The following is a 25,178-nucleotide window of genomic DNA, read 5'->3' on the forward strand; positions in this document are numbered from 1 at the left end:
TCGAATGCATATGTGAACTCCAAATGGACCGGAGACCGCTCTAAAAGTACAATGTAGACTACAGCGCAAGGCATTCTGGGTAAATACAGCCAAAACAAACGTGCTAGCCTAGCATTAGCGGGAGAAATGGCTCCTGGTCTTTAGCCAAGAACTAAAGAGAAATCCTCCAAACGCTAAAAACTGACGCCTCCATTTTGTTTCCATCTGGTGAAGAAGGAAGTTGCTCTCAGTGTCTTCAGAGGTTTTTGTGTCGTTTCCTTCAGTGGTTCTTGGTGCAGCGCCCCCACAGGCCAGGAGGGGAACAAGTTGGTCTGACTCAGAACCACAGCAGCTGGAGGTGGAGCAGATGATGGAGTTCTGGTCCCAATGGAACCGAGTCTACCAGATTACCTGGCATAAAAACTCCTTAGGGAACTTTTTGTTTCCGTATGTCGGTGGAGAAACTCTGCCCCAGTGCTTCTGTCTTTTTGCCCAGGCCGTCTTTTGTCCTCTCTGCCCCTTCTAGCTGATTGAAGGTTTCCTCCTGGCCATCTCCACCATCTCTACATCCTGAGTCAGGAGGTTGTGTTGCTGCTTTTGTGCTCGATGTATCTGTGTTGTAAAGCATGTTTTAAATATCTCTGCTGAAAAAATGTTTGATCAGTTAAAGGAGGCAGCAGAGACACTGTAAACTTGCACTGCCCTTCACCGCCTTGATTTCCTCCTAGCCACTCCCATGTTCCCTCATCCACGTTTTGATTGGTCCAGCTGCCAGCAGCAGTCTGCTAACTCTCCCTCCTCCATCCCTCTCTCCTCCATCCTCCCTCCCTCTCTGTCTCTGCCGCTCACCAGTGAATGAGTCCGCTCAGAGTCTCGCCGTTCCGTAGCGCAGCCTCTTCCTCTCTTTCTCTTCCACCGTTCTCTCTGTCCTTCCCTGCCTTTGGAGCAGACAGAGGAGCATCGGCACGGCAACGGAGCCACACAGGAGCAACGGAGAAGCCTGGAAACAAACGAGCTTCTGAACATTTCCAACATCAACAGATACATCCAACGTGAAACAGTTCCAAAGGCAGACCGGAGCAACAGATTGCTCTTTAGGTGCAACTGTTGCTGAAACTGATGGTGGCCCACATGATCTGAGACGAAGCTGGCGTCTGCGGATTCGGGAAGACAGTTTCTCTGAATGAAAGAAAAGCACTGACTCTGCCCATAGCAGGAGGAACCAGCACTGCCAGGCGACGAGAAGAGAGGTCTCTGATTCATCTGGGAAAGCAAGACGGTTCATGCAGGGCGTGAACATCACCTTTACCACCCCGTCGTTCATCCTTCTGCAGAAACCAAAGATCACAAGTCATTTGGATGTGCAAAATAGATGGAGGATGTTGGTTCAGAGGTAAGCTGTGAATTGAGAAGAGCAACATCAAGTCTAATTGGTGCAAAGATGCAGGTAAGAGCCACCAAGTGTCGCCAGTAAATCCAGCAGGAAATGACTTCTGAAGACCACAGAGGGTAAAAGAGCAGGATGGTTGCAAGTATCTACTGAAGAACGAAACCAAGGGAGACTCGCAATGACTGGCAGATGTTCTTCTCCAACAAAAACTGCATGAACACGAAGAAAGAAGGCATTCGTACCTTGCTACTCTACTTTCTTTTTTCTAGGATGTTTAGCACCTGTGGAGCTTCTTTCAAAGCATTCAAGCCTTTCCTCCTCCGTAACTTTTGCTGCAGCTAAATCTGCACCGATTTAAGTCGGTGTTGGCGTTGTTGTTGTTCCGACTCTTCTTTTCGGGGTGAAGTGGATCTGCCGTGGGGGCAGCTGACAGCCGTCCAAGACGCCGCGAGCCGTACTCCGCGTGAAGAATGCCCAGCCGCGCTTGGCCAAGCCGGCCGACCCGGGCCCGACGGCGGGCCTATACATGGAGAGATCGCAGAGCCGCATCAGCCTCTCGGCGTCCTTTGAGGCCCTCGCCATCTACTTCCCCTGCATGAACTCCTTCGATGAGGACGATGGCGGTAAGTGGGCATGAACACACAACAGGCCTGTTGCAATGAGCAATTCATCAACTAATCAATTATTGATTTGAAATGAACTCAATAATTTCCATTTGCACGAGTTATTGTTACTCTTTTTTTTCCAAAAGCTGGATGATAAAATCTTCAGTTTGGTGTTTTGGTTTCAACTAGCCATTTTTAAATTTGTCTTATTTGTTGTTTTTGTTTAAAATGCCTTTCTGTTTGGTCTTTTAGTATCTGCTCTTGCATTATTGTGCCTTTACTATTATATTACTTGAAAATGATGTCAAAGCAATATTATCGGTTATCGAAATAACTTCTGGGACGATTTATCCCAGAAGCAATCGCATTTGTTGTAAGATTTCTCCATCCATTCAGCTTATTGTTGACCGGACTGTTTTCAGAGTTCAGATGTTTTTAAATTAGATTTTAATTCCAATATTGGATCAGCCTTTTTAAAGGACTTTGGTTTACAGGTTTAGAAGTGGAGCTAAAATCTAATCTAACTAATGAAAGGATTATACCTGAATCTATCATTTATCCTCAGTAAAACATCAGTTTTTGTGCCTCCGGCTGCAGGTAAAGACGATGAAATGTTTTGGATTTCACAGTATAAAACAAAAATAAACTCAGGTGATTGAATTAGTTTTCACCTAAACCAATGATCCGTTTTCATGACTTGCCTCTTAGTTGAACATTTACCTCCATTTTTTAAAAACAGACATTCATTTTTACAATCAGGTGATTCTACTTCAGTGACATACATTCTGTTAAAATCGAGACATTTTGGGTAAGTTTAGAGGAAGAGGAGGAGCCTGTGGGTGTATGATGATGTAATGCTTTTTGATCTGGACTGGTATTATTGCTGAATTTTATTACTCCTGGTTTGCCGTCACACTAATCTGGTCTGGAAAACGGCAGGAGTAGATAATCTTTTCGATGCAGTCTGATGCACATTATTCAACACTGGAACATGTTGAAATAAAATGGTGAAATATCATTATTATAACCAATGAGAGGTCATAATAATGGTACAGAAAAGCACAGTGGCTCGCAGAACGACTGACACCGTTTGAACACATTTTGCTACAACAACAACAACTTTCTTTATTTTATTGGGATTTTATGTGATAGGCTCAGAAAGTTGTGCATAATTTAGAAAGTGGAAGGAAAATGACTCATGGTTTCATTTTTTCCACAAATGAATAACTGAAGAGTGTGGTGTGCTTTTTCACTCTGATTCCCTGAGTCAATACTTTGTCTGTTTGCATGTGAATGTGAGGTGAAAACTCAGCAAAAACTGATTTTTTTATTCTTTACAAATGATCTTCACATCATTTGCATAGGCTTCATAGTTTTGCGTTATGGTAGAAAGAAGCTACACGCTCTGGAAGTCTTTAGGATTAGAGGTATAAATATTGTAACCTTACCCTGCAGCGTCTCTCATGCCTGTGTAAGCGCTGCTTTTTGCTTCAGCAGCGTTTCGGCAGGCGGTCAGCGCTGCAGCTGAGCAGCTGATGCGTTGCGTGTGCAGAATGTCATGATATTTATTATGGCTGCCATGTTAATCTCTCTCCCAGTGCTGCAACCACAAGCCGTCTAATGTTTTTGGGTGGTTTCTACTTTAAAGTGGCCTTCAGCACAAACACACATTTAAAACATTTTAACCTTAGTCGTTGTTTTAATCACGTTTTCTTCACCAGCAGACCAGACACACGGCGCCACCAACCCTCTGCTTATCGTACTTCACCACATCCATAAACCTCCCTGGTCTCTTTTGCTCCTGCCTGGCAGCCATGCATCCACCATCACTTATCCAACATGCCTCTCCTTTGCACATCTAAGCCAAGACTCTGTAATGTTGTCTCGAAACAGCTCCACTAGATTCTTTGATTAAGTTATTTCCATTGTGGTCACTCCCAAAATCAGAACATCGTCTTCTCTGCCTCCAACCCAGATTATAGTAAATCTCATTACTGCCATGCAAACCTTTTCTTTCATTCTTCCACAGACTCCTCGTCTCCTTCACATCAGTTCGTTTCTCGTTTTCATTGACTTTCCTCCTTCATGTTTCCAGAGCTCACTCTGTTTCCTGAGCTCCTGCTGGTTCTTAGTTTGATACTTTAAATCATTCCAACCACAGATAATAAGCAGGTAAAATGGTAAACTGGATTAATATCGATCAGAGAGGAACATTTAAACTGCAGATATTACCTGGAGTCATTGGTAAAATCAGTGCAGTTGACAAACTCACTGATCCTCTCAGTCTCATCTTCTGGTTCTGATTCTGCAGAACCTCGGCGCAGGAGTCCATGCAGCCAGAGGGGAAATCGCTCCTCATCCTGCTTTGTCTGGCAGAGATGGACTTATAAACAATGGCAGGCAAAAAGGTGACTGGAAATAACTTGTAACAAATAAAATATGAAGATCAATTCAGATTTTTTTGTCTGTATGAACACTAAATCTATAAAGATATTTTAATTTCTTTGAGGCCATTTTCTGCACTCTTGATTTTGATCAAATTAATTATTTGGCAGAATCTGGTAATTTCTCAATGTGCTTAGAAATCAGAACAATTAAATCATATTGTACTTTTAAGATTAAACTAATAGTAACCGACTGCTTAACATGAATAGTAATTTATTGGACGAAGCTGCAAATGTAAGATGGTTGTTTATAACAAATAAGTTCATATTTCTACCCTCAGAACATATAAATACTCTTTACTACTGTTTTTATTTGTTGATGCCTTTGTTTTAAATTTATTTTGTTTGTATATAAAATTTTTTTATTCTTTTATTACACTACGTTCAATAAAGTCAAACCAAACCGAATTAATGTTTTTACATGTTTTTTTCTTACAGATTTGACTCTGTTTTATTTTTAACATAAATATTTACTGTAAACTACTCTACTATTAGCTATTTTTTAAAATTCTGTCGTAAATCATGTTGTTATAGATGTTAAATAATTTTTTAATCCCTTCCATCAGATGAAAATTGGCCTCTCTGGATAAATCTGGCATATTTACGTTAATATTAATGACTGATTAATTCACAACGTCCACTTCATGAAATAAATAAAATTCATAGCAACTTTGAAACTACAACTTTTTACAACCTTTAAAAACTTTTATACCTTGATACCGGTAACGTACCGAAGCCCAAGAAATGTTTATAAGTGTATTTTAAAACTAATAACTCAGAAGGTGTAAGAAAAAAAAGGTAAAAAAAAAGGTCGTTACCAAATAATGTTTATTTTCATTGATTAAAATAAAAGCAATGCTGAGCGTTTTGTTTGTGGAGTTTTGCTTCTCGCAGGTTTTGCTATCATGCCTGGACACAGATTGTGAAAATGGGACTTTATGTGCTCAGATGATGCTCAGCAGCTACACACAGATTTGACAGAAGTGTATGAGGTAATCAGAGCGAAGCGGCAGGCCGTGGTTTGTGGCTCTCAGACTAATTAAATGCTAATATGGTTGCTGATTGTGGCTGACTGCAGCTAAATAGAGGCCTGATTGCAGGTTAATTCTCGCTCTCCGCCTCTCTGTCTCCGCGTCTCTCTGTCAGACTCTCATTCTCTCCGAGTCATTTGCCCTCCATGGTTTGAAAACCCGGTTTGCAGGTTAATTCTGTCCTTCCTTCACAAATGGCCTTTTAATTGCTTTACCACTTGTTTTCTCTCCACTCCCATTGCTCTCCCTGGTCCCGTTCACGCCTGCGTTAGCGCCCGTCTGCTGCAGTATTCATAAAGTTGAGATGAGTTGAGAGTTGGTTTTAATGCTTCAGACATGAAATGAGATCAAGCACCTCCGAAGGGAGCGCGGCCAGGTTGTGGCTACATCTTAGCACGAAACTTTAACTATAAATAAATGATCAGCTGCTGGTTTGGGCACTTTGAAACCCACATTTATTCATACGGTGAGATTTCTAAACGATCCACTGTGTTAGAGTTCGACTCTGTGGTAGATTAATTTAACTTAGTTCAACTTAGGCCTGTCACAATAACACATTCTGATGAACCATAAAATGTCACAGAAGTTATTGCGATAATATTGTTGTTTTTGAGACCATTTTTTTGATCAATATAAAGGTAATAATGCAAGAACACATTCTCAAAGAGCAATAAACATTTAACACTGCAACTGGAAGACATTTTAAATATCCAAAATAAATAAACAAAACAGAAACAACAAATAAAATGAGCTGTGAAGTGAATAATCCTTTAAAGATACCAAGACAGACTGAAAACTTTTATTATCCAGTTTTTAGTAAGAAGAGAGAAACTAAAAATGATTGAGCTCGTTTTGATATATCATTAATTGATTTATTGTGACAGACATCATTTACACTGCAGTCTCAGACACACAGATATAAAGCTACACTTGGACTTAAATGAGGGTTTTATGTAAAATTGTCTTTTTTGAGCTTTATGTCAGGTTATAATGTCATACCAGGAGTGTTGCTCTGATTCATGTTTAAAGAATCCTTGAATCTCCTGTGGCAACCATTCAGGGATGCCTTGACCTTTGATCCTCCTCTGAGCTGCAGCCTCACAGATCCTGCAGACTAGCGGCAGCAGCGATTAGTAAACACCTGCAAGTGTGAGTCTCTCTTATGAGCTGTTCTCAGTCCAACATTCCTGAGAATGGTTCTGAACGACATGTTGGAACGGTATTGTTGTGGTGATGTGCTGAAGGTGGAGTTCATTACAGCTTTAAGCTCAGAGGTGGAGGGAGGAGTTTACAACCACCTGATTGTAAGACGGTTGATAGGTCACAATCAAGAGTCCATCCATTTTCTTTCACCCTTGTCCCTCAGTGGGTTAGGAGTTGCTGGTTCCTCTCCAGCTAACGTTCCGGGCGAGAGGAGGTCACCTGGACAGGTCGCCAGTCTGTCGCAGGGCAACACAGAGACACACAACCATGCACACACACACCTAGGGGCAATTTGGAGAGGCCAATTAACCTGACAGTCATGTTTTTGGACTGTGGGAGGAAACCTGAGTACCCGGAGAAAACCCACGCATGCAGAGGGAGAACATGGAGACTCCATGCAGAAAGACCGGGGCCGGGAATCAAACCCAGAACCTTCTTGCTGCAAGGCAACAGCTCTACCAACTGCGCCACTGTGCAGCCCTATGATCAAGAGTCTTTGTCACTTTTTCTTTAGCTGCTCAGCTCTCACTCTCAGTGGCTCCACCCTGCACACAGCAGAACCTTGTTTTGATTGGTAGTTTTAATTGGCCAATCACAAGGGAGAATTTTGGATCGTACCATTCTGAGAAAACAGCAGGGGGGACAAACATGGCAGTCAGCTCCAGAGTCTGTCCGTCTTCTCAGGAAGAGAGTGTCACAAAAAAAAACAAAACAAAAAAACTTAAATATGACTGACACAAAGCGACACCTGGTTGCAGTTTGAAGATATTTCATAACATAATAAATAATTATTCTGTTTACTAAATAACAGTTAATTAAAATACTACACAAAGTGAGAACCCTGTTTATGTAACAGATCAAATACATAAAACTGGAGCATAATTTCATAAATCACTGAACTTCATATTTTGCCACATTACGCTAAAATATGAGGCTACAGACGATAATAAATTAGAGTCGGCTCTTAAAAAGTGAAAATGTGCAGAAGTCACACACTATGCAGGCAACTATTTTTAGTTCAACTTTCCTTTATTGGTCAAAAATAACTTCTAAATGATGACTTCAAGACGTGATATAAGAATAAATGGAATAAACATTAATGCTCATGTCTCTGTAATCTCACTGATGATCGCTGTCACACGCTGCTGCTGCTGTATGTGTTATGTAGCACCTCAGGTGTTTGATTTCTACGTGACAGACTGACTGTGGAGATGAATCACCTGCCTTCAGTCGTAAATGTAAGACATGACAAATGTAATGTTCACTCAGGCAGCCATCGATCCCCCGTTCCGTCGCCCTGATCAGCATTCAGCACCTGTTCATCTGAGGGACAAACGTAAAACGGTTCCCAGGAATCTAATAGGTTTCTCACAATCGGAGCTTTATTTGGTCTCTTGCTCATGTTTTGCTTCTCATTGTCAGTTTTCACACTTTTTTGTTGAATGTACACTTGATGCAGTCAGCTGTGTGTCTGTGCATGGAAACGGGGAGAAAAAGGAGAGAAGTGTTTCAGTTCAGCTCAGTGAAACCGGCCTTTCATTCTGTTTCCTCCTCCAGGAGAGGAAAATCCAAGCTCTGCTTTTCGGATGGGTTTCTTCCTGTTTGGCTGCTAATCAAGCTGGTTTTATTTCACAATTCTGGGAAAACATAATTCACTTTGCAGGAAGGTTTGTAAAGTAATGGCTGAATGTAGCTCAACTAGACCTTCATCTTTTATAGCATTTCTGATTGTTGTAGGTGTGAACCATCCATCCATCCATTTTCTTGCACCCTTTTTCCCTCAGTGGGGTCGGGAGGGTTGCTGGTGCCCATCTCCAGCCAACGTTTCGGGCGAGAGGCGGGGTCACCCTGGACAGGTCGCCAGTCTGTCGCAGGGCAACACAGAGACACACAACCATGCACACACACTCACACCTAGGGGCAATTTGGAGAGGCCAATTAACCTGACAGTCATGTTTTTGGACTGTGGGAGGAAACCGGAGTACCCGGAGAAAACCCACGCATGCACAGGGAGAACATGCAAACTCCATGCAGAAAGACCCCAGGCTGGGAATCGAACCCAGAACCTTCTTTCTGCAAGGCAACAGCTCTACCAACTGCGCCACTGTGCAGCCCAGGTGTGAACCAATGAAAATAAATTATTCTAAACACTAAACTTCAATATTCAAAAATAAAGATGAAGCAGAATCACGTCCTTATAGCTGAATACTCACAGTTTGGCGTTTGGGGTATGAATGTGATGAAAATATCAGCGTTAAGCAGAAATAATTCAGTGAGAATTTATGAAATTCACACAGAATCGACTGTTATGAAATGAATCCAAACCAAACAGTTCAGATGTGGGACCACAAATTCATGCTGCAGATATAAAATATTCATTGAATTATTTCTGGACAATTGTAGATGTTTGTTCAAGTTCTGCAAATCTCGGCTTTAAGGGCAACATAATGAAGATAAAAAACTAAATAATGTAACTTCAGTTTTCTTTCATTGTCTCATTAAGCTAAAAACTGAAACTAAATTAAATGGCTCTAATGCAGTTTGTCTGGTTTTAACATCAAAATCCAGGAATCAACGTTTCATCTCGGTTAGGAACTTAATCTTAATCTGTGTTTTAGCTACACTTAGATATTTTATTTTCAAACACTAAATAACTAAGAAGGAAACTTCAAGGTGTTTTTTTATAAAACATATATTCCATTATGCTTGAAACAAATTATATCTGGATAAGCTCATGTTTTTCTGTGTGATATTTATTTTATTGATGGATTTCTGGAAGCTGTTTGGACAAAATGTTATCTAAATGTTTCTCAAACACAGTTAGAAAAAGTCATTTCTTAGTTTCAGAAATTCACAGGAAGAATTTCAACAATAATTATTTAACCGAAAAGAGTTTCTGACACTTTCAGTGTGTCATTAAGCTGAGTTTACAGTCTAATGTAGAATGACTGTGTTTGCTACTTTTCCTGCAAAACAGAAACTATTCCGATGAAAATGTAAATATCTGAAAGAAAAATATTTTCCATGGAAAGTTATTCATCATGTGTTTTAACACCCCTCTTATGTAATATGACTCAAAGAGTTGCTGCTGATTTACTTCATTTTCTGTGAATTGATTCCCTCTTCTGTCACTTTCTGTGTCTTGAAAATTTTGATTATTTTATATTTTATTTATGTCTTAACTTTATTTTCCACCCTAAACCCAAACAGAGGCCAGTCAGATGCAGCGAGCGAAGCATTAAAATAAGAATAAAGAACAGCTGGAAGCCTGCTACCCACTGATGAATGTGGTTAATGTTGCACAGGAGCAGATAATGAGACAGAAATTCATACGAAGCCGATGATGTTGCAGCGTAGTGAGGAAAAAGATGTCAGACTGGGAGAAAACAGATAAGTCTCCAGAGTTCTTCTGAGCTGAGGAGACGACCCAGAAAAGTCAGGATTAAAAAACTGGACTGCTTGGAAAGGAGGTCTACTCTATAGGGAGAAGGAGGAAGAGGAGGAGGAGGAGGAGGAAAAGGGGGTAAAGAGGAGCTGCAGGTGTTACACTGAGCATGTACGGCAGCCAGGAGGGCATTTTTCCCCGTGTTGTAGTTTAATCCAGGAACAGCAGCTGTGCTTGTTTCCCACCATGAACTCCAAACGCAGCAGTGCACATCAGCGACTCCACTTTCCACTGAGACGTTAAAATATACACCACAGAGAGCCGGGGGGCAGATTCACTGCTTACAGCCACAGAAACATGAGATATGGGTTATTTAACATGAAATATTCTTAATGGCTAATCATAAAACATTGAGCATTATGTGCTAAACCTACCTGACATTTATTTAAGGGGAAGTATTATGTATATTGCAGGCACAGTATGTACATTTTATACCATAATTAAGTTACCATGTTATAAAGATGTGATATATTTGACTCAAAATAAATTTTCTGATGCAACACCTTGAAATTGGGCGTCTGTCTCTTTAAGAAGCTCCTGGTCTTTCTGAATCTCCGCCTTCAGGAAGTCATCTCAACATGGCTCCTCTATTAACGAAGACATTAACTGTCCCTCATGTTTCTGGATACGAATAAGCTCAAAGAAACAAACCCGGTTTAGTCAAAGGTTTGGAGAAACGTGAGTTATTTTTGATTTAACGAGCTCCAGTGACCTCTGTGCTGGTCAGAGAGACTCGAAACTGGTTTAAATAAAAACCAAGCGTGTTCCCTTTAATACGATACCAAACACTATGCATCAGAATCAAAAAGCAGAATTTGTCCAAAGGGATTTTAACCTTCTGACCTGTTTGCATCCTGATGGTGGATGTTTTATGCAGATATGATTACAGACATGAACGACTGAATACAGAGCAGGAAGCAGCAGCATAAAACATAAAGCAGAAGTGAAACTGACACAAGCTTAACTAACGGGGGACAAAACCAAACAAAAGGATCCGTGAGATTCCTCTTTAAAAGTGCAATTAGAAAGTGCACAGCTGGTGGAGAGCCGGGCTTTGTGTGGCCGTGACAGGAAGAAAACGTGAATCCACATCCACATGTCTCTGCTGGCAGCTGAAATCCTCTGTTTCTGCTTCAGCACACACAGCGCTGCTCTGGTTTGTCCTTTAGAGGTGAAACAGAAATATTAGTCAAGAGTAAATCTAGATTATTTGAGCCGTTGTTCCTGGAGTTTGTCTGTTTTCCGTCTTCTCACCTGTATCTTCTCTCCTTCTTTCTTCTGTAAACTCACTGATGAACATCGTCTCCGTTTTCTGATTGGACTGCTGATGATCTTTGCTCTTTTATCTGTTATATCTTTCAGTCTTCAGGGTTTGACCTGCTGAATTAATCAATAACATTAAATTACTTCAATGATATGGAACAATAAAAAACAATGGATCTTCATTCAGACTAATGACATTTTCATGAATCCGACTTCAGGTTAACCGTCGCCTCACTTAGTTGAAACTATATGAACAATGTGGCATTAAAATGTGGAAGAGGAAACTTTCAATGTTTCAGCTTTGGGTAAATTTATGCAAATCATTGATATGGACATTGTGGACATTCACAATGTCCACAGTGTCCAAGCGTGGACATTCACGCTTGGACATTCAGTCCAAGCGTGAATGTCCACGCTTGTAAAGATTGTACAATCTTTACAAGCTGGTTCCTCTCCAGCTAACGTACCAGGCGAGAGGTGGGGTCACCTGGACAGGTCACCAGTCTGTCACAGGGCAACACAGAGACACACAGGACACACAACCATGCACACACACACTCACACCTAGGGACAATTTGGAGAGGCCAATTAACCTGACAGTCATGTTTTTGGACTGTGGGAGGAAACTGGAGTACCTGGAGAAAACCCACCATGCACAGGGAGAACATGGAGACTACATGCAGAAAGACCGGGGCCGGGAATCGAACCCAGAACCTTCTTGCTGCAAGGCAACAGCTCTACCAACTGCGCCACTGTGCAGCCCACTGTGTTACTTTAGTGGAATAGCTTAATTTGGAAGGTGTTTGTATTATTTCATTTACGCACTTTTAAGCACATCTGAGCTGAAGATTCCTGGAAAAGTAACAATGTTTTTTTAAATTTACCTTAATTGATCATAAATTTATCATATAATACAGGGACGTCCAAAACTCACAGCTTAGCAAAAATAAAGAAAACTAAAATCAAGCAAATAAAATAGATGTTTTTGTTTTTTTTATTGTAGAAAAGTTAAGTTATCTCAAAGTCAGTAAAAATCTCTTAATAAATATGACTCTATTATTATAAACTCTTGGTCATAGAAAGACAAACATTTTTTTCCATTATGAGGAAATTACGTTGGTAATAATTTCACGCTAATATTAAAATAAAAAGTCAACTCATCATTCTCAACCTGCTGTTGGGGGCCGCACCGACTCAGTCCACGGACCACAAACGGCCCCCGGGCCGCACTTTGGACCCCCCCTGATGTAACGCCTCTTCTGGGAGAAAACAAAAATCTTCCAGGCTTGATTGCAATCAGTTAACTCAACCTGCATAACGAATACAGACGAGTTAAATCCCCAGAGACGGTCCGGACCGGCTGCTGGTAAAATGGCTCAGAACATTTCAGGTTCTGTTGGTTCCCGTCTGAACTGGACTCATCATAAAAACGCTGTTTGCTTCGATAAGATCCTGGATTCATGAGGTTCAGATGCTAAGGACTCATTAGATTTTAAAGAACAATCCTCTTTTTCAGACGCTGTTCGTCAGATTCTGTCTGGAAGTAACTAAATATTATCTGTGGGTCATGAAGCCTTATTAACGAAGCTAATTGAATCTGATACGGCTTCACCTCCCATGTGTTCAGACATGAGAATATTTCAGTTTTACCAGAACATACTGATATCATTTTCTGTTTGCAGAAACAAAGTGCATTAGCCGCTGTGGCGGAGCTCCGTTTCTCTGAAGTAGGGAGGCGTAAAGCTGATGGCTGAGCTGTAAAAGAAACTCTTTCCTCCTCCAGCTGTATTTTACCGCTAAATGGAGCCTGTGGTTATTCAGCAACGTGTGTCTGTTCCTCAGAGCTTATGAGCGCTTGGAAAGCAGTCAGAGGCATAAAATTTGCTGTCATTGTGTAGCTTAAAGATACAAACACTAAATCTGATACTGACTTGAGGGATTCCTCCATTTTCTGCACAGCTGGTTGTTTAAAACTCTTCGGTTTAATGTGACCAACAGCAAAGCCGATTCAGCTTCCTTCAGATAACTTGTGTTTCAGATCATTTATCTTCTCTGGAAAATGTGGAGAAAATCTAAGGTTTTGTGTAAATCATGCAGCTTTTTCTTGTCACCTCATCGGAGGATAACCACTGGATGCAAATTATATTCTGTTTGGAAAAAGAAACAATGCAACTTTGAAACATCTGCAATTCAACAACCAAATAAGTTTTACTTTTTCCATTGGCTCCTCACTATAAGGTTCCTGTTTTTCTCTTATATCCGCTCACAAAGCATCCTGTACTTGTTTTCTCTCATAAATCCAGACAGTTGGCTTTTTGTTTTTAAATGCATTTATTTAAAGCATTAGAAGATGTTTTTTTTATCAGCACGTTGCCTGATTATGGGTTCAAATAAAGAAAAAGTTACCATTACAATAAATTGATATTTGTTTTTTCTGAAGTTTTGCAAATCAGTTCAGTGATGTCACTGACAGGATATGTGAATATTTTCAGATGTTCCACCTGAAAACATCCATTATTTTTGTGCACATCGTATTTTAAAGATTGTCAGAATGTGGAGTTTTTTAAAATCTCTTAAAATGTCCTTTTGTAGCTCCTGGCTGCATATTGTTGTGCAATCAGGTGCACAACAATGAGATCAGGTGTGTTTACATCTGATCAGATGTTAAATTCATTTCACCTGTTAAAATGTTTTAATCAGTAAAACAATCTAATTTTAGTTTAGAAAGTCATAAAACACTGGAGCATGCTGACTTATTCACGTTTTATCTCTCCAGGTTCTGTTGACATAATATCAGGTTTTCTTCTTGTATAGCAGGAGAAAATATGAGCTTAACATATTTTATGTTATTTTATGGTGACTCCAAATAAATGAAATCTCATAGACTTTCACATCCTGTTCTCCATTTCACCTTCATTTGCTTCAGGAACATTTAGAAACTTTCCTGAGGAAAATATACAGTGCTGAATTCATTTGATATTCACCTCAAAAGACACATTTGAGTTACCGTATTTTCCGTACTATAAGGCGCACCTAAAAACCTTCAATTCCCTCAAAAGCCAACAGTGCACCTTATAACCCGGTGCGCCTTATATATGGACCAATATTGATCCACAACAGGCCTAGCAACTATGGTAAGCAGCCGCCGACTTCATTTTTACCCCGTAGAAGAAGAAGCGTGCGGTGCATGCTGGGATTGTTGTCAGAACGCTGGTTTGTTAATAAAGTTTTATAATAGATTTAAAGCCAGGGGGGGGTAAGAGAGACAGAGACCGCGGCGACAGCGTGTCGGTTGGTCTGTTACCCAGAAAGCAGTTGGGCACAATATGGCAACACCAACACCGTGAGTGAAACAATGACTGGGGCAGACTACTATATAAAGTACTGGGGACCAATTCTTTATAAATGTGGATGTGTAATAGTAGAGTGTCCGTATATATGAGAAAAGTTTTAATAGTAAAGTTTTAAAATAGGCCTTTCATTGAAGGTGCGCCTTATAGTGCGGAAAATACGGTAATTTTCGTCCTTCACTACGTTGTTTAAAGCCACCAACTTAAGAAGAGTTTCAGCTAAACAGCAGCCTGCCTGCCTGCAGCAGAGGCTCGTTCTCTCAGGGAAGATGAATTTTGGCTCAGATGGAAAATAAAGATCAGTTAATCAGTTTGTTAAATTGCCCCAGTGACAGAGCACTTAATGTTCAGAAGAGCAGAAACGTGTCATCGTTCTCTTATTATTGTGCTTATCGACGCTGTCATCCCTCTGTTCGATCTCTCTCTGTCTTCCTCTCTCTGCTGTCACTCAGACTCTTCCTTGTACTTATTAATTTGGCTCCGTCTCTTTTGTGTTTTGCCATCTTGACAGGTTTTTTTCCCCTTTGGGTCCCTCCTTCTCTTCCTGTTTTCCTTTCTCTTCTTCTTTCTGCCAACATTTAACCGGTGATCGTATCTAAGTTTGCTTCCTCCCAGAATATGGAGTTTAAATCAAAGCGATTGGAGGATTCTGTGTAAAATATTGTTTAATGTGCTGGAGATGATAATGTGAGCGTGAAGCAGAGGGCTCTTCCTCCAGAAATATATTTACATGTTTTCGTCTCTGTTTGGATGAATTTATATACATTAAAAACAAAACCTGAGGCAGTGATTTAAAAAAGGAAATATGATTTTAATTGGAGAATTGAGATGCTACACTTAAAATTAACATTTAAAAACACTTTTATCAGAGTTTGAGATCTGAGAATCAGCAGCCGAGTTTCTATCTGTGTGTTTATTAAAGATGTAATTTTCGCTTGAAGTCTTAAAGTAATTTATGCACCAAAGTGGAGATGGAAACACTTTTAACCCATCCAGTGCTGGATCAAAACTCAGAACTATATTAAAACACAAATAAAGACAAAGGTGGAATAAATTAATTAACAGAGAGGTTTTATATTAAAGTAGATTTAATATCCGATCTTTTTAATAAGCTCTTATTTGAAAGCGCGTCCCAGACAAACCTTGCAGTAATATTTCTTTTGCTGATGATGCAGAATCGTCACGGTGAAGCTGCAGTTAGGAAAACATGATGAGGGTCAAAGTTGCTTCAGCGATTCGACTCAAACAGAGAAAATAAACTTTAACCCCGAATAATGAGACGTTTCTCCATCCAGTCAACAGAATAAATGAAATTCTGTTGAATCTTTCTGAACAACAGAAAGATTCATTTCTGTTCAGCTGCTTTAATGTCAAAGTAACTTTTAATGCTGCCTGGAGCCACAGTTACCCAGAAAGCCTGGCTCTTTACTAGTTAACACTTATTGCAATCCAGGAAGTTCTTTGCATACAGAGTAAAACTGCGGTGAGAACACATCTTTTGCAGAGCACTCAGCAGTGCTGTTAATTTTTTAAAACGATCTGAGAAATGCTTACCTACCCATGAGGCAATTAGCTCTACGTCTGAAACGTTCTGCTTTGTCCACCTATTCTGCTGCCAAGAGGTTTTAACAGGCTGCTTCCTATTCGTCTCCGGTCTTAGTCATCACCAGTCATCGTCTGTGGCGCTTCAACCAGGAAAGTAATTCCTTTTTTTAGTGCTTTACAGGATCCTCTCCATCAGACAGCAACTTCTGCCAGATTTCCTCTTTCTGTAATGAACAAGTCGACGGAGGAAGAGCAAATCTACTGGCTGCATCTACACGATACGTCCACTGTTAGACACTTCTGCTCTGCTCATGTCTTCTTGCTGCAAACATATAAAATAGACCAAAGAACGTCTGGATTTCTTTCTCATAATGTGAACTAACAGATTGAGGCAGTTTAGTAAATTTAGCTCAAACAAATCTTCCCTCAAGCAGCTCTAGATGTCTGTGTCTTCTTCCTAAGCTCAGGGTGATGAATCAGGCCGAGCTAAAATATTTCTGCTGCTTGTTTTCTCAATGTGGCCCAAAGGAGGAGAGTTTTCACCACATGGAGCATCAAAGTAACGAAGCTTTGGAGGTGAAGCAGCCTCAGGTGTGGAGGAGAACGTTTTAAAAGATGCTTTCATGACAACAGCAAAAAAACACCAAACATCCATGTTTAAATCTAATCTGTCCTAGATGGAGGTGATGCAGTTTGATGTGAGTCATGAATTGATTGAAGCAAATGTCGATTATCAAAGACGTCGAGACGTCACAAAACGCAGATCGGTCAAATAAAAGGTTTCTGTCTTATTGAATTACAATCTTATCTGAAGCCCAAAACTTGACTTGTGGCAAAAAGCAGTAAAACAAAAACGGGTTTGAATGAAGAGAAATCAGCAAACATGGATGTTGGTTTTAAGCTTCAAACAGCAGAGATTCAAACCTGCTCGTCTGCTCACGTTGTGACCAACAGTTCAGCTTTAGGACATTTATCCAAGCAAAATAAATCTTCCCTGCCTTTTTTTTCCTTTTGCTGAATCTACTGCAAAAGGTTTGATAAGATCATTAAATACAAACATCCATAGTGTCCGGTTTTGGGTATTTGAAGTAATGATTTCTACGGAGGGCTGCACAGTGACGCAGTTGGTAGAGCTGTTGCCTTGCAGCAAGAAGGTTCTTGGTTCAATTCCCAGCCCCGGTCTTTCTGCATGGAGTCTCCATGTTCTCCCTGTGCATGCGTGGGTTTTCTCCGGGTACTCCTGTTTCCTCCCACAGTCCAAAAACATGACTGTCAGGTTAATTGGTCTCTCCAAATTGTCCCTAGGTGTGTGCACATGGTTGTTTGTCCTGTGTGTCTCTGTGTTGCCTGGCGACCTGTCCAGGTCACCTGTCCAGGTGACCCCGCCTCTCGCCTGGAACGTTAGCTGGAGAGGCACCAGCAACCCTCCCAAACCCACTGAGGGACAAGGGTGTAAGAAAATGGATGGATTTCTACGGAAAGAAAATCTCTGATGAAGTTATTTTGAAGTCTTAAACTTTTACTTCAGGCTGGACAGGATGAAAAGAAACGGTCAATGTTGAAAGGTCAAATTAAAGTTAGAGACACTAAAAATGCAATTCCTTCTTAGAAACACGTTGATTCTCTGCCAATAAAAATGAGATGAGCTTTGGAGAGGGGGGTCAGTGAGTTCAGTTTGGGAAAAGGAAGGAATAATTGATTACATCTTTGCTAAAAATAACCAAACTTTATGAACTTTCAAGTTGAACTCCCCTCTCACTTTTTCCAATATGGCTCCTGCACACAAAAGAAATAGGAGATATAATAGTAAGAATTCATTTTTTTGGATTGTAGCCATTTATGTCATGATTTCTGCACGGCATTTTATTCTGAATAAGTTTATTTGTGCTTGAGTGCATAAAAAGCAGAGAGTGATCGATCCTAAATCTGATTATAGGAAACACGGAAGACACTGAATCACCGCTGAGTTTGAGACGTTCATCATGAACTGGTTAACTGATAGTGGATAATAAATAACTTTATTATCTTCATTTTCAGTTACACATCAGACACAATAAGGATCCTATTTGAGCTGCTGAAGAGGAGATTTGTAATGTTCAGGGAGAGATTCTGATATTTAGCGTAGAAGGTGGGAATCCGTCTGGGTTCTGCTCTGAGAGGCTGAAGTCAGTGTGACACAGCTGGACACTGCAGCAGGTCATTTACTGAGAGGAGTCTGAGCATCCTGCTTATCACACACACACACACACACACGCACACACACACACACACACACACACACGCACACACACACACACGCACCTCGACATGGTTTAAGTGGGTCAAGTGAACACCATCAGAATGAATGGGGAGTCCTGCTCCTGGTGCGTTTCTCAGAGAAAGTGGCAGCTTCATATCTCTAATAATAATAATAATTGATCAAATCCTCCATCACAGCCCGTCTGATAGACGGGAGACCTGATCGTACGAACCAAACCATCACTGCAGCTTTGTTTGCACAGAGTTCTCACTCTGCAATCATTTCCATTCTCTACGTGACGGAGGAAGTGAAAGAAACTTAATAAATGAGTCACCATAATGTTCCAGCCGCAGCACTTTTTAATCTCCTGCCTGATAAATTTGTCATGTGTAATGAAAGGAAAAGTAGAATTTTGCTCAAAACTAAAAAGAAATTACATTGTAATAATATAGACATTCCATAATAATACTAAGTATAGTTAGCTTCAAGCTAAATAGTTAGCAAACTGAACAGTAGTTGGCTTTGAACAAAATATTCAGCTATTAGGCTAAATATTTAATTTGCAAGTTAAATATTTAAGTTGAAGCTAAATCATACAAATTGAGTTGTTGATATCCTTTACCAACAAGAATAACATATCAAAATATTTAATTTTCAAGATAAATATTTAAATTGAAGCTACTTTTATAGCTAATATGCAAATTGACTTGTTGATAACTGGAGATGGACAATCAAAATAAAAACTGCATGAGGCAAACAGTGATGCTAATTAATAATCTCTGGCTGCTTTCATTTGTCCACTAAATCCATTTGTTTAGCTACATATTCAGGTTGACTCTAATTATTTACCTATTTAATTTGGAGCTAAACATTTTGCCTGCTCACTAAGTAATTAGTTTTAACTATGGCATAAATGAATGGCTAACATGTTTTTTCTCTTATCACAGGCTAATTATTGCTGTTAATTTTTAATTTTACAAACAGCCTCATATAAGCCAGTTGATTTATTTTAAATGAAGCATCCCATCCCGCTAAAATTATCTCTGTACTGCTTGTCTGTCTGCGAGCAATTTAGGCCACGATGTGTGACCTACCTTGCGAGACGAGGTAGGTCACACCTTGTCTCGCAGTCTTCCTGTCAGTCAGTGAAGTTGGCCGGATAAGTGGATTGAATGGAGAGCGGCTATTTCAGTATCCGCTCTGCTTTCATTAATGTATCTCTGCTGGGAGACAAACTAATGAGTCCTAGCTCTGTGCTTCTTCATCACAACGTTTGTGCGTCACCTTCAGACATTTTTTTTTGTGCTACATCACAGCGGGCGCTGCACATCGCACGCTGTGAGCTACATTCACGGCAAACGCAGGAGGCTATTTTAGATTGGAGTGGGTTTCAATTTCTTTCCTTTATTACAGCCACAGAGAGGATCAGACTTGTGGAGATCCGCTTGCTGATATGTAAATACATTTGACATTTAGGGTATTAGAGAAAATTGTTTTCACCTTTTTAAAAAGTGTGATTAATCTAAAATCACATTAGGTGGGAATTACACAAGGAATTATGAAATCACAGAGACTGAATTGCTTTTTAACCTTTACCAGACTCTGGGAGCTTGGGCAACCCTGGACTGACCTGATTGGGGGAATCAGAGCGACAAAGAGGACAGAAAACATTACGCTATAATAAGACTGCACCAGACTTACAACCCTGAACATCTGGAGACAAATAAAACACAACAGCTGGCAGAAAGTGCTGTGGATTGGCTTTCCAAGCAGATGCAGACCAGCCAACATCTGGCCTGCTTAAGCCTGCAAATCCTTCTGTTTCAGGGTAATTGTTTAATATGAGAGAAAACATCAGCTGGGCCACTTTACAAAAGATAATGATGATGACAAACTGTTTAATAAGCATCTAAAGCGGTCTTTCTCAAACTGTGGTCGGCGGGCGCCCCCTAGTGGTCAGCTGGGTACTGCATGTGAACGACCGTTTACTAGCCGTTTCGCTAGCTTAGCGCGACGCTACAGCTAGCTTCCCAAAGCGTTGTGTCTAAAATAACGATAGATAAATGGCTTTAAATCGGGTCACTCACTAGAAAAACTGATGATGCCGGTGGAAAGAAACCAGGAATATTTATCTAATCAGAGGAAGCGAAGTTACACCTGCTGAGAGTTTGACGTTCGGTTCAGGAACGACTCGATTCCTTTGAACGACTCTGTGCCGTGAGTCTCAGTTGGTCCGAACTGTTCTTAGTTTTTTATGACTTTACTTGCTTATAATGCTTTGTTCATAACTATTGTTATTTGTTTATTTGATTAAAAATGATTATGTTAAATTCATTGAATAAAAATAGAGAAATGTTTTTGATAGAAATTCGTGAATAATTTTAATGACGCAGAAGAGAAATTTTGTTTCTGGCAAAGCAACTCAAGTCCATTTTTCTTTTATTGCAACACTTGGTAGGAAAAAACAACTTATTTTTTAATTTCCATGTGTCTGACATCAGAATCTGAAGTAACTCAAAATGCCCTGAGTAGATGATGAACACAGAAAACAGACTAATATTATTATTATTGTATTATTATTGTATTATTGTGGAGTAATTTGAAGTGAGGGTCTGTGAGAGTTTGCTAAATAAGTTAATGGTCCTCAGCCTGTTTGACAAACTGACCTAAAGCATAAGCAACATAATGTCTAAAGGTCTTTTATTTTTGTTTATAAAGAGAAAAGAAAAAAGATGAATGTCCATCCTCTCCAGTCCAAATATTCCCCACATTCCTCAAATATTCCTCATCGTTCAACAAGAAAATAAAACATTCTTCCCTTTCATTGTTTATGATTCTCGGTTTCTACTATAAGTGAGAAGAAATGGTGGTTTTAGCTTCATTATTTGTGACTTCTTGAATTAACAAACAGGTTTTTAGACTGTATGAGCAAAGCCAGTCTGTAGTGCTGCAACAAAAAAAGCATAAAAATGCTGGCAGGCGGACAGCGGCGTAGTTAAAGCTTCTCGGGTCTCATTTAGAGTCGCAGACAAACAGAATCAGCCCACAAATGTTACAAATAAGAAACCTGTCAGCCCTTTAAGCACTAATCATTTATCCTGATTGCCTGGTGAGATTGCCTCTCGCTCTGACTCTGCTAACAGATGCTGATTTGGATTAAGGTGAACAGCGGTAATGTCCCATCAGTATCCTGAACCAGTTGCTCAAAAGCTGCTGCTATCAACCCGTAATAAGACTTATACCACACTACTTTATGAAATTCATGTGACGGATGCGAGTGAGCAATTTTGCAAAGAGTAATTGGCAAAAAAATGATGTCACTGGGTGTGAAAAGCTGGTGGAGACAATTGAACAGACTTTGTTAAAATCTTTGAGAAACATGGATGCTGTTGCTCAAACTTTTGCACAAATTTGTATGAAAAAATGCCGTTAAATTACATTAAGTGTTGTGGTTGTAATGTCACAAAATACTTTTTAGTATTTAAAAATTACATCATCAGACAGACAAAAGTATAAAGTTAAATAGAAATGTTGCTATTTTAAGGACAAAATGACAATAATTCATATAAATTACAAGAAATAACAAAAGAAACATTTTCCAAATCAGTTTTTTTCAATGCAAAATTTAGGAAACTAACAAAAACTGCAGAACCTTAAAAGATTCAGTGGGTAGAAAATAATGAAATTTTATTCAAGTAAGAGTCGAGATACTTTATAATAAAATAACAGGTGAAAGTAAAAAGTACAGGTTAATGAAAACAGTTTTTTACTTGAGTAAATGTAACTAGTTACTATCAAACTCTGGCTAAATCTTTACAAACTGGCCTTAAACCCTGAATGTCTGATTTATCGGTGAATAAAAACCATCTGGGCTTCTTGATTACTCCTGAATTTATTTATTTTCCTTTCCTATTGATGTAAAAGTAAATCTGCTGTTAAACCTCAGCTACAGCAGTTAAAGTCTTCATCAGTATTCACAGAGTGTGTTTGTGTTCAACCACAACAACTAAATGCATATTAAAAAGCAAAGTTCAGGGTTTTATTTCGGTGGGATAAATCACAGTGTCTGTCATTCACCAGGCCAAACAGATAAAAGATAAAAACCCAGAAAATCACGACGTTCTGATGGAAATCTGTGTTTTTCTGCCATCTAACAGAAACAGAAAGAGCAGTTACTGACTTTACCCAGTAATGTTTGTCTAACTCTGGTCTCTGGTCCAGCTCTGAGCTGAACTGATGATACAGAAACAGTCGGAGAGCTGAAGCAGTAACCCAAATCTGCCAAAGTGCCGTCCCACAAGAACGTGATAGAAATAGCTCCATTCTAGGTCACTCCTCTTTAATAACTGCAGAAGTAACTTCCTAACTCGGAGCTTCATTCTCGCTTTGTGTACTAAACTTCTTAAATCCTTCTCTGAGATTTGTTTGGTGTCTCTTGAACTTTTTTAAACCTCGGGTTCCCTCAGCTTTATTACCGAAAAGACGCTGCCGTCATGTCAGCTCTAAGTTGAGAACTTCTTCATCTTTTTCTCTGCAAATTTCCTTTCGGTCAGAGAAATGTCCAGTAAAGTCAGCCGGTCATTGATTTTGTGCTCTGCTTTGCAGATGTACTGTCCTGATCTAAAGAGGGACTGAATCCCGTCGTCCTTTCTCCTGTTAAAGTCACTTCTCGTCTTTCTTTCCAGATCAGGTCACTGCAGAGTAAACACACGGGCGGCTGAAACCGAGCAGCAGATGCAGGAAAATAAATCCTCAACGCTGCAAAAACACAAAATCTTAGCAAGTAATTTTGGTTTAATTTCTACTGCAAATATCTTAGTTCACTTGAAGTGAAACAAAAACTACCTGGAGTTTGTTTTCGGTCAATAATTCCTTCATGCTGAGGAGAAATTATTTAACTCGTAACAAGATATTTTCCCAGTGTTATAAATGAAATAATCTGCCAATTGAACTAGTACTTTTTCATCTGTATGGAGAAAGAAGCTCTTACATATTGCTGAAAATACTTGGTGAGATTTTGTGTTTTTTCAGCGAATGCGGCGTTTTCTCCTCCAAACTCTGAGTTTAAATGTGAAGTTAGTTCAGGACCATTTGTGTCTGGTTTCCTGCAGTGGACACCGATGGCAGGAAGTTGAAGGGAGGCATCCAGAGGAGCACGGAGACGGGTTTGGCGGTGGAGATGCCGAGTCGGACCGTCCGCCAGGCCAGCCATGAATCCATAGAGGACAGCATGAACAGCTACGGCTCCGAGGGGAAGTGAGTAACCACAAAGGAAAACAGCTGCAACACTAAATGTCTTTTAAAATCCTTTTTTTTTTAAAAACTGGTGATTCTAGATATCAGCATTTATAACTGGACTTAAGTGTTTTTGATAAGCAGTTCTCTGTCAAATCTGGTACTGAAACTATTTTGTTCATAGAGCTAAAATAACTCAGAATTTCCTGTAAATCTGACATTATCTAACACATAAAGCTGTTTTTTCACTGACGAAGTGATGAAAACTTTACCTGAGTGAAGTTGGTGTCAAACGTTTGTGCCACGTTTGTGCAGCAAAAATTTTCGTTTGTGCCGGTATCATTTTAAAGATATAAAGAAATGTTTCTAGAGGTCATCCAAGGTCAGCCATCTTCAAATCAGACAAAATGGGTGTCAATCAACTCGGCTACGTTTGTGCTGGTTTGTGCAGCAAAAATTTTCGTTTTTGCTTCAAAGCTGCTTTGAAGATATTAATGAAAGGGTAAAGGTCAAAAGGTCAACCAACCCCCCCTACTTTTATGAAATCAAACAAAATTGGTGTCAAACGTTTGTGCTGGTTTGTGCAGCAAATTTTTTTGTTTGTGCCGCTATCATTTTAAAGATATAAAGAAAGTTGGATTTCATAAAAGTTGGGTGGCTGGTTGACCTTTTGACCTTTACACTTTCATTAATATCTTCAAAGCCAAAGCAGCACAAACGAAAATGTTTGATGCACAAACGTAGCACAAACGTTTGACACCAATTTTGTCTGATTTGAAGAAGGTGGGTGGGGGGGGGGAACTTCACTCCTCAGGTGAAAACTTTCCATCATGGAGATGAGAAGCTGCTTGTCTCTAACTGGTGTCAGGTGGAAATGTTACTTTTCTTCAGTAGATGAGCGTCCAGGTTCCGCTGCAGGTTTCTTCCTGTTAACGGGGAGTTTTTCCTCTCCACTGTCGCTCAGCGCCTGCTCAGCCAGAGGGGTTGCTGTAAAGCTCACTTGTTCAATGTCTCTACAGAATCATTCTGATGGTTTTCTTCATTTATTATGGAGTTTGAACAGTGAACAGAACTGGACTGTTTGATTTTAGTTTAAGTGCTTGGAATCTGTAAGATTAGACTGAATGTAACTTTTTTGAGACATTTTGTAAATTCAAATAAATTTATTTTGATGCACTTTTCCATTTCTAAAGCACATACTGCATGGCATGCTCTGTGGGTTGAGAACAAAAAAAAGTCAATATTTTTCTGTAATTCTACTTATTGTTTACATAAAGTCTAGATCTGAATCAAAAGGAGATGAATCACAGAGTTTATTCTGCAAGAGAACGTGATTACAGACTAATCTAAATGTTGAATATAATGTAAATTTCATTTTACTATTCAAGAAAGGTAACTGGAGCACTTACTTCATAATTTATTGCTGTGACAATGTCACAGAAAGTTGTT

General features: G+C 39.7%; 1 protein-coding gene across 2 annotated transcripts in view; it reads left to right on the forward strand.

The window, feature by feature from the left end:
- The first annotated feature begins 804 nt into the window (after positions 1-804).
- The window catches only part of rims4 (regulating synaptic membrane exocytosis 4), a 38,366-nt gene continuing 13,992 nt past the window's right edge, over positions 805-25,178 (forward strand). Inside the window, exons 1-2 of one of the 2 annotated variants that reach the window (XM_008408289.3) lie at positions 805-1,992; positions 23,606-23,750. In XM_008408289.3, coding sequence (XP_008406511.1) covers positions 1,896-1,992; positions 23,606-23,750 — 242 coding nt within the window. In that variant the 5' untranslated portion in view covers positions 805-1,895. The remainder of the gene's footprint in view (positions 1,993-23,605; positions 23,751-25,178) is intronic. The other variant, XM_008408288.3, reaches the window with a different exon arrangement.

Source organism: Poecilia reticulata, chromosome 5 (assembly GCF_904066995.2).
Source record: "Poecilia reticulata chromosome 5, P_reticulata-male-v2, whole genome shotgun sequence".
NCBI classification, from domain to species: Eukaryota; Metazoa; Chordata; class Actinopteri; order Cyprinodontiformes; family Poeciliidae; genus Poecilia; species Poecilia reticulata.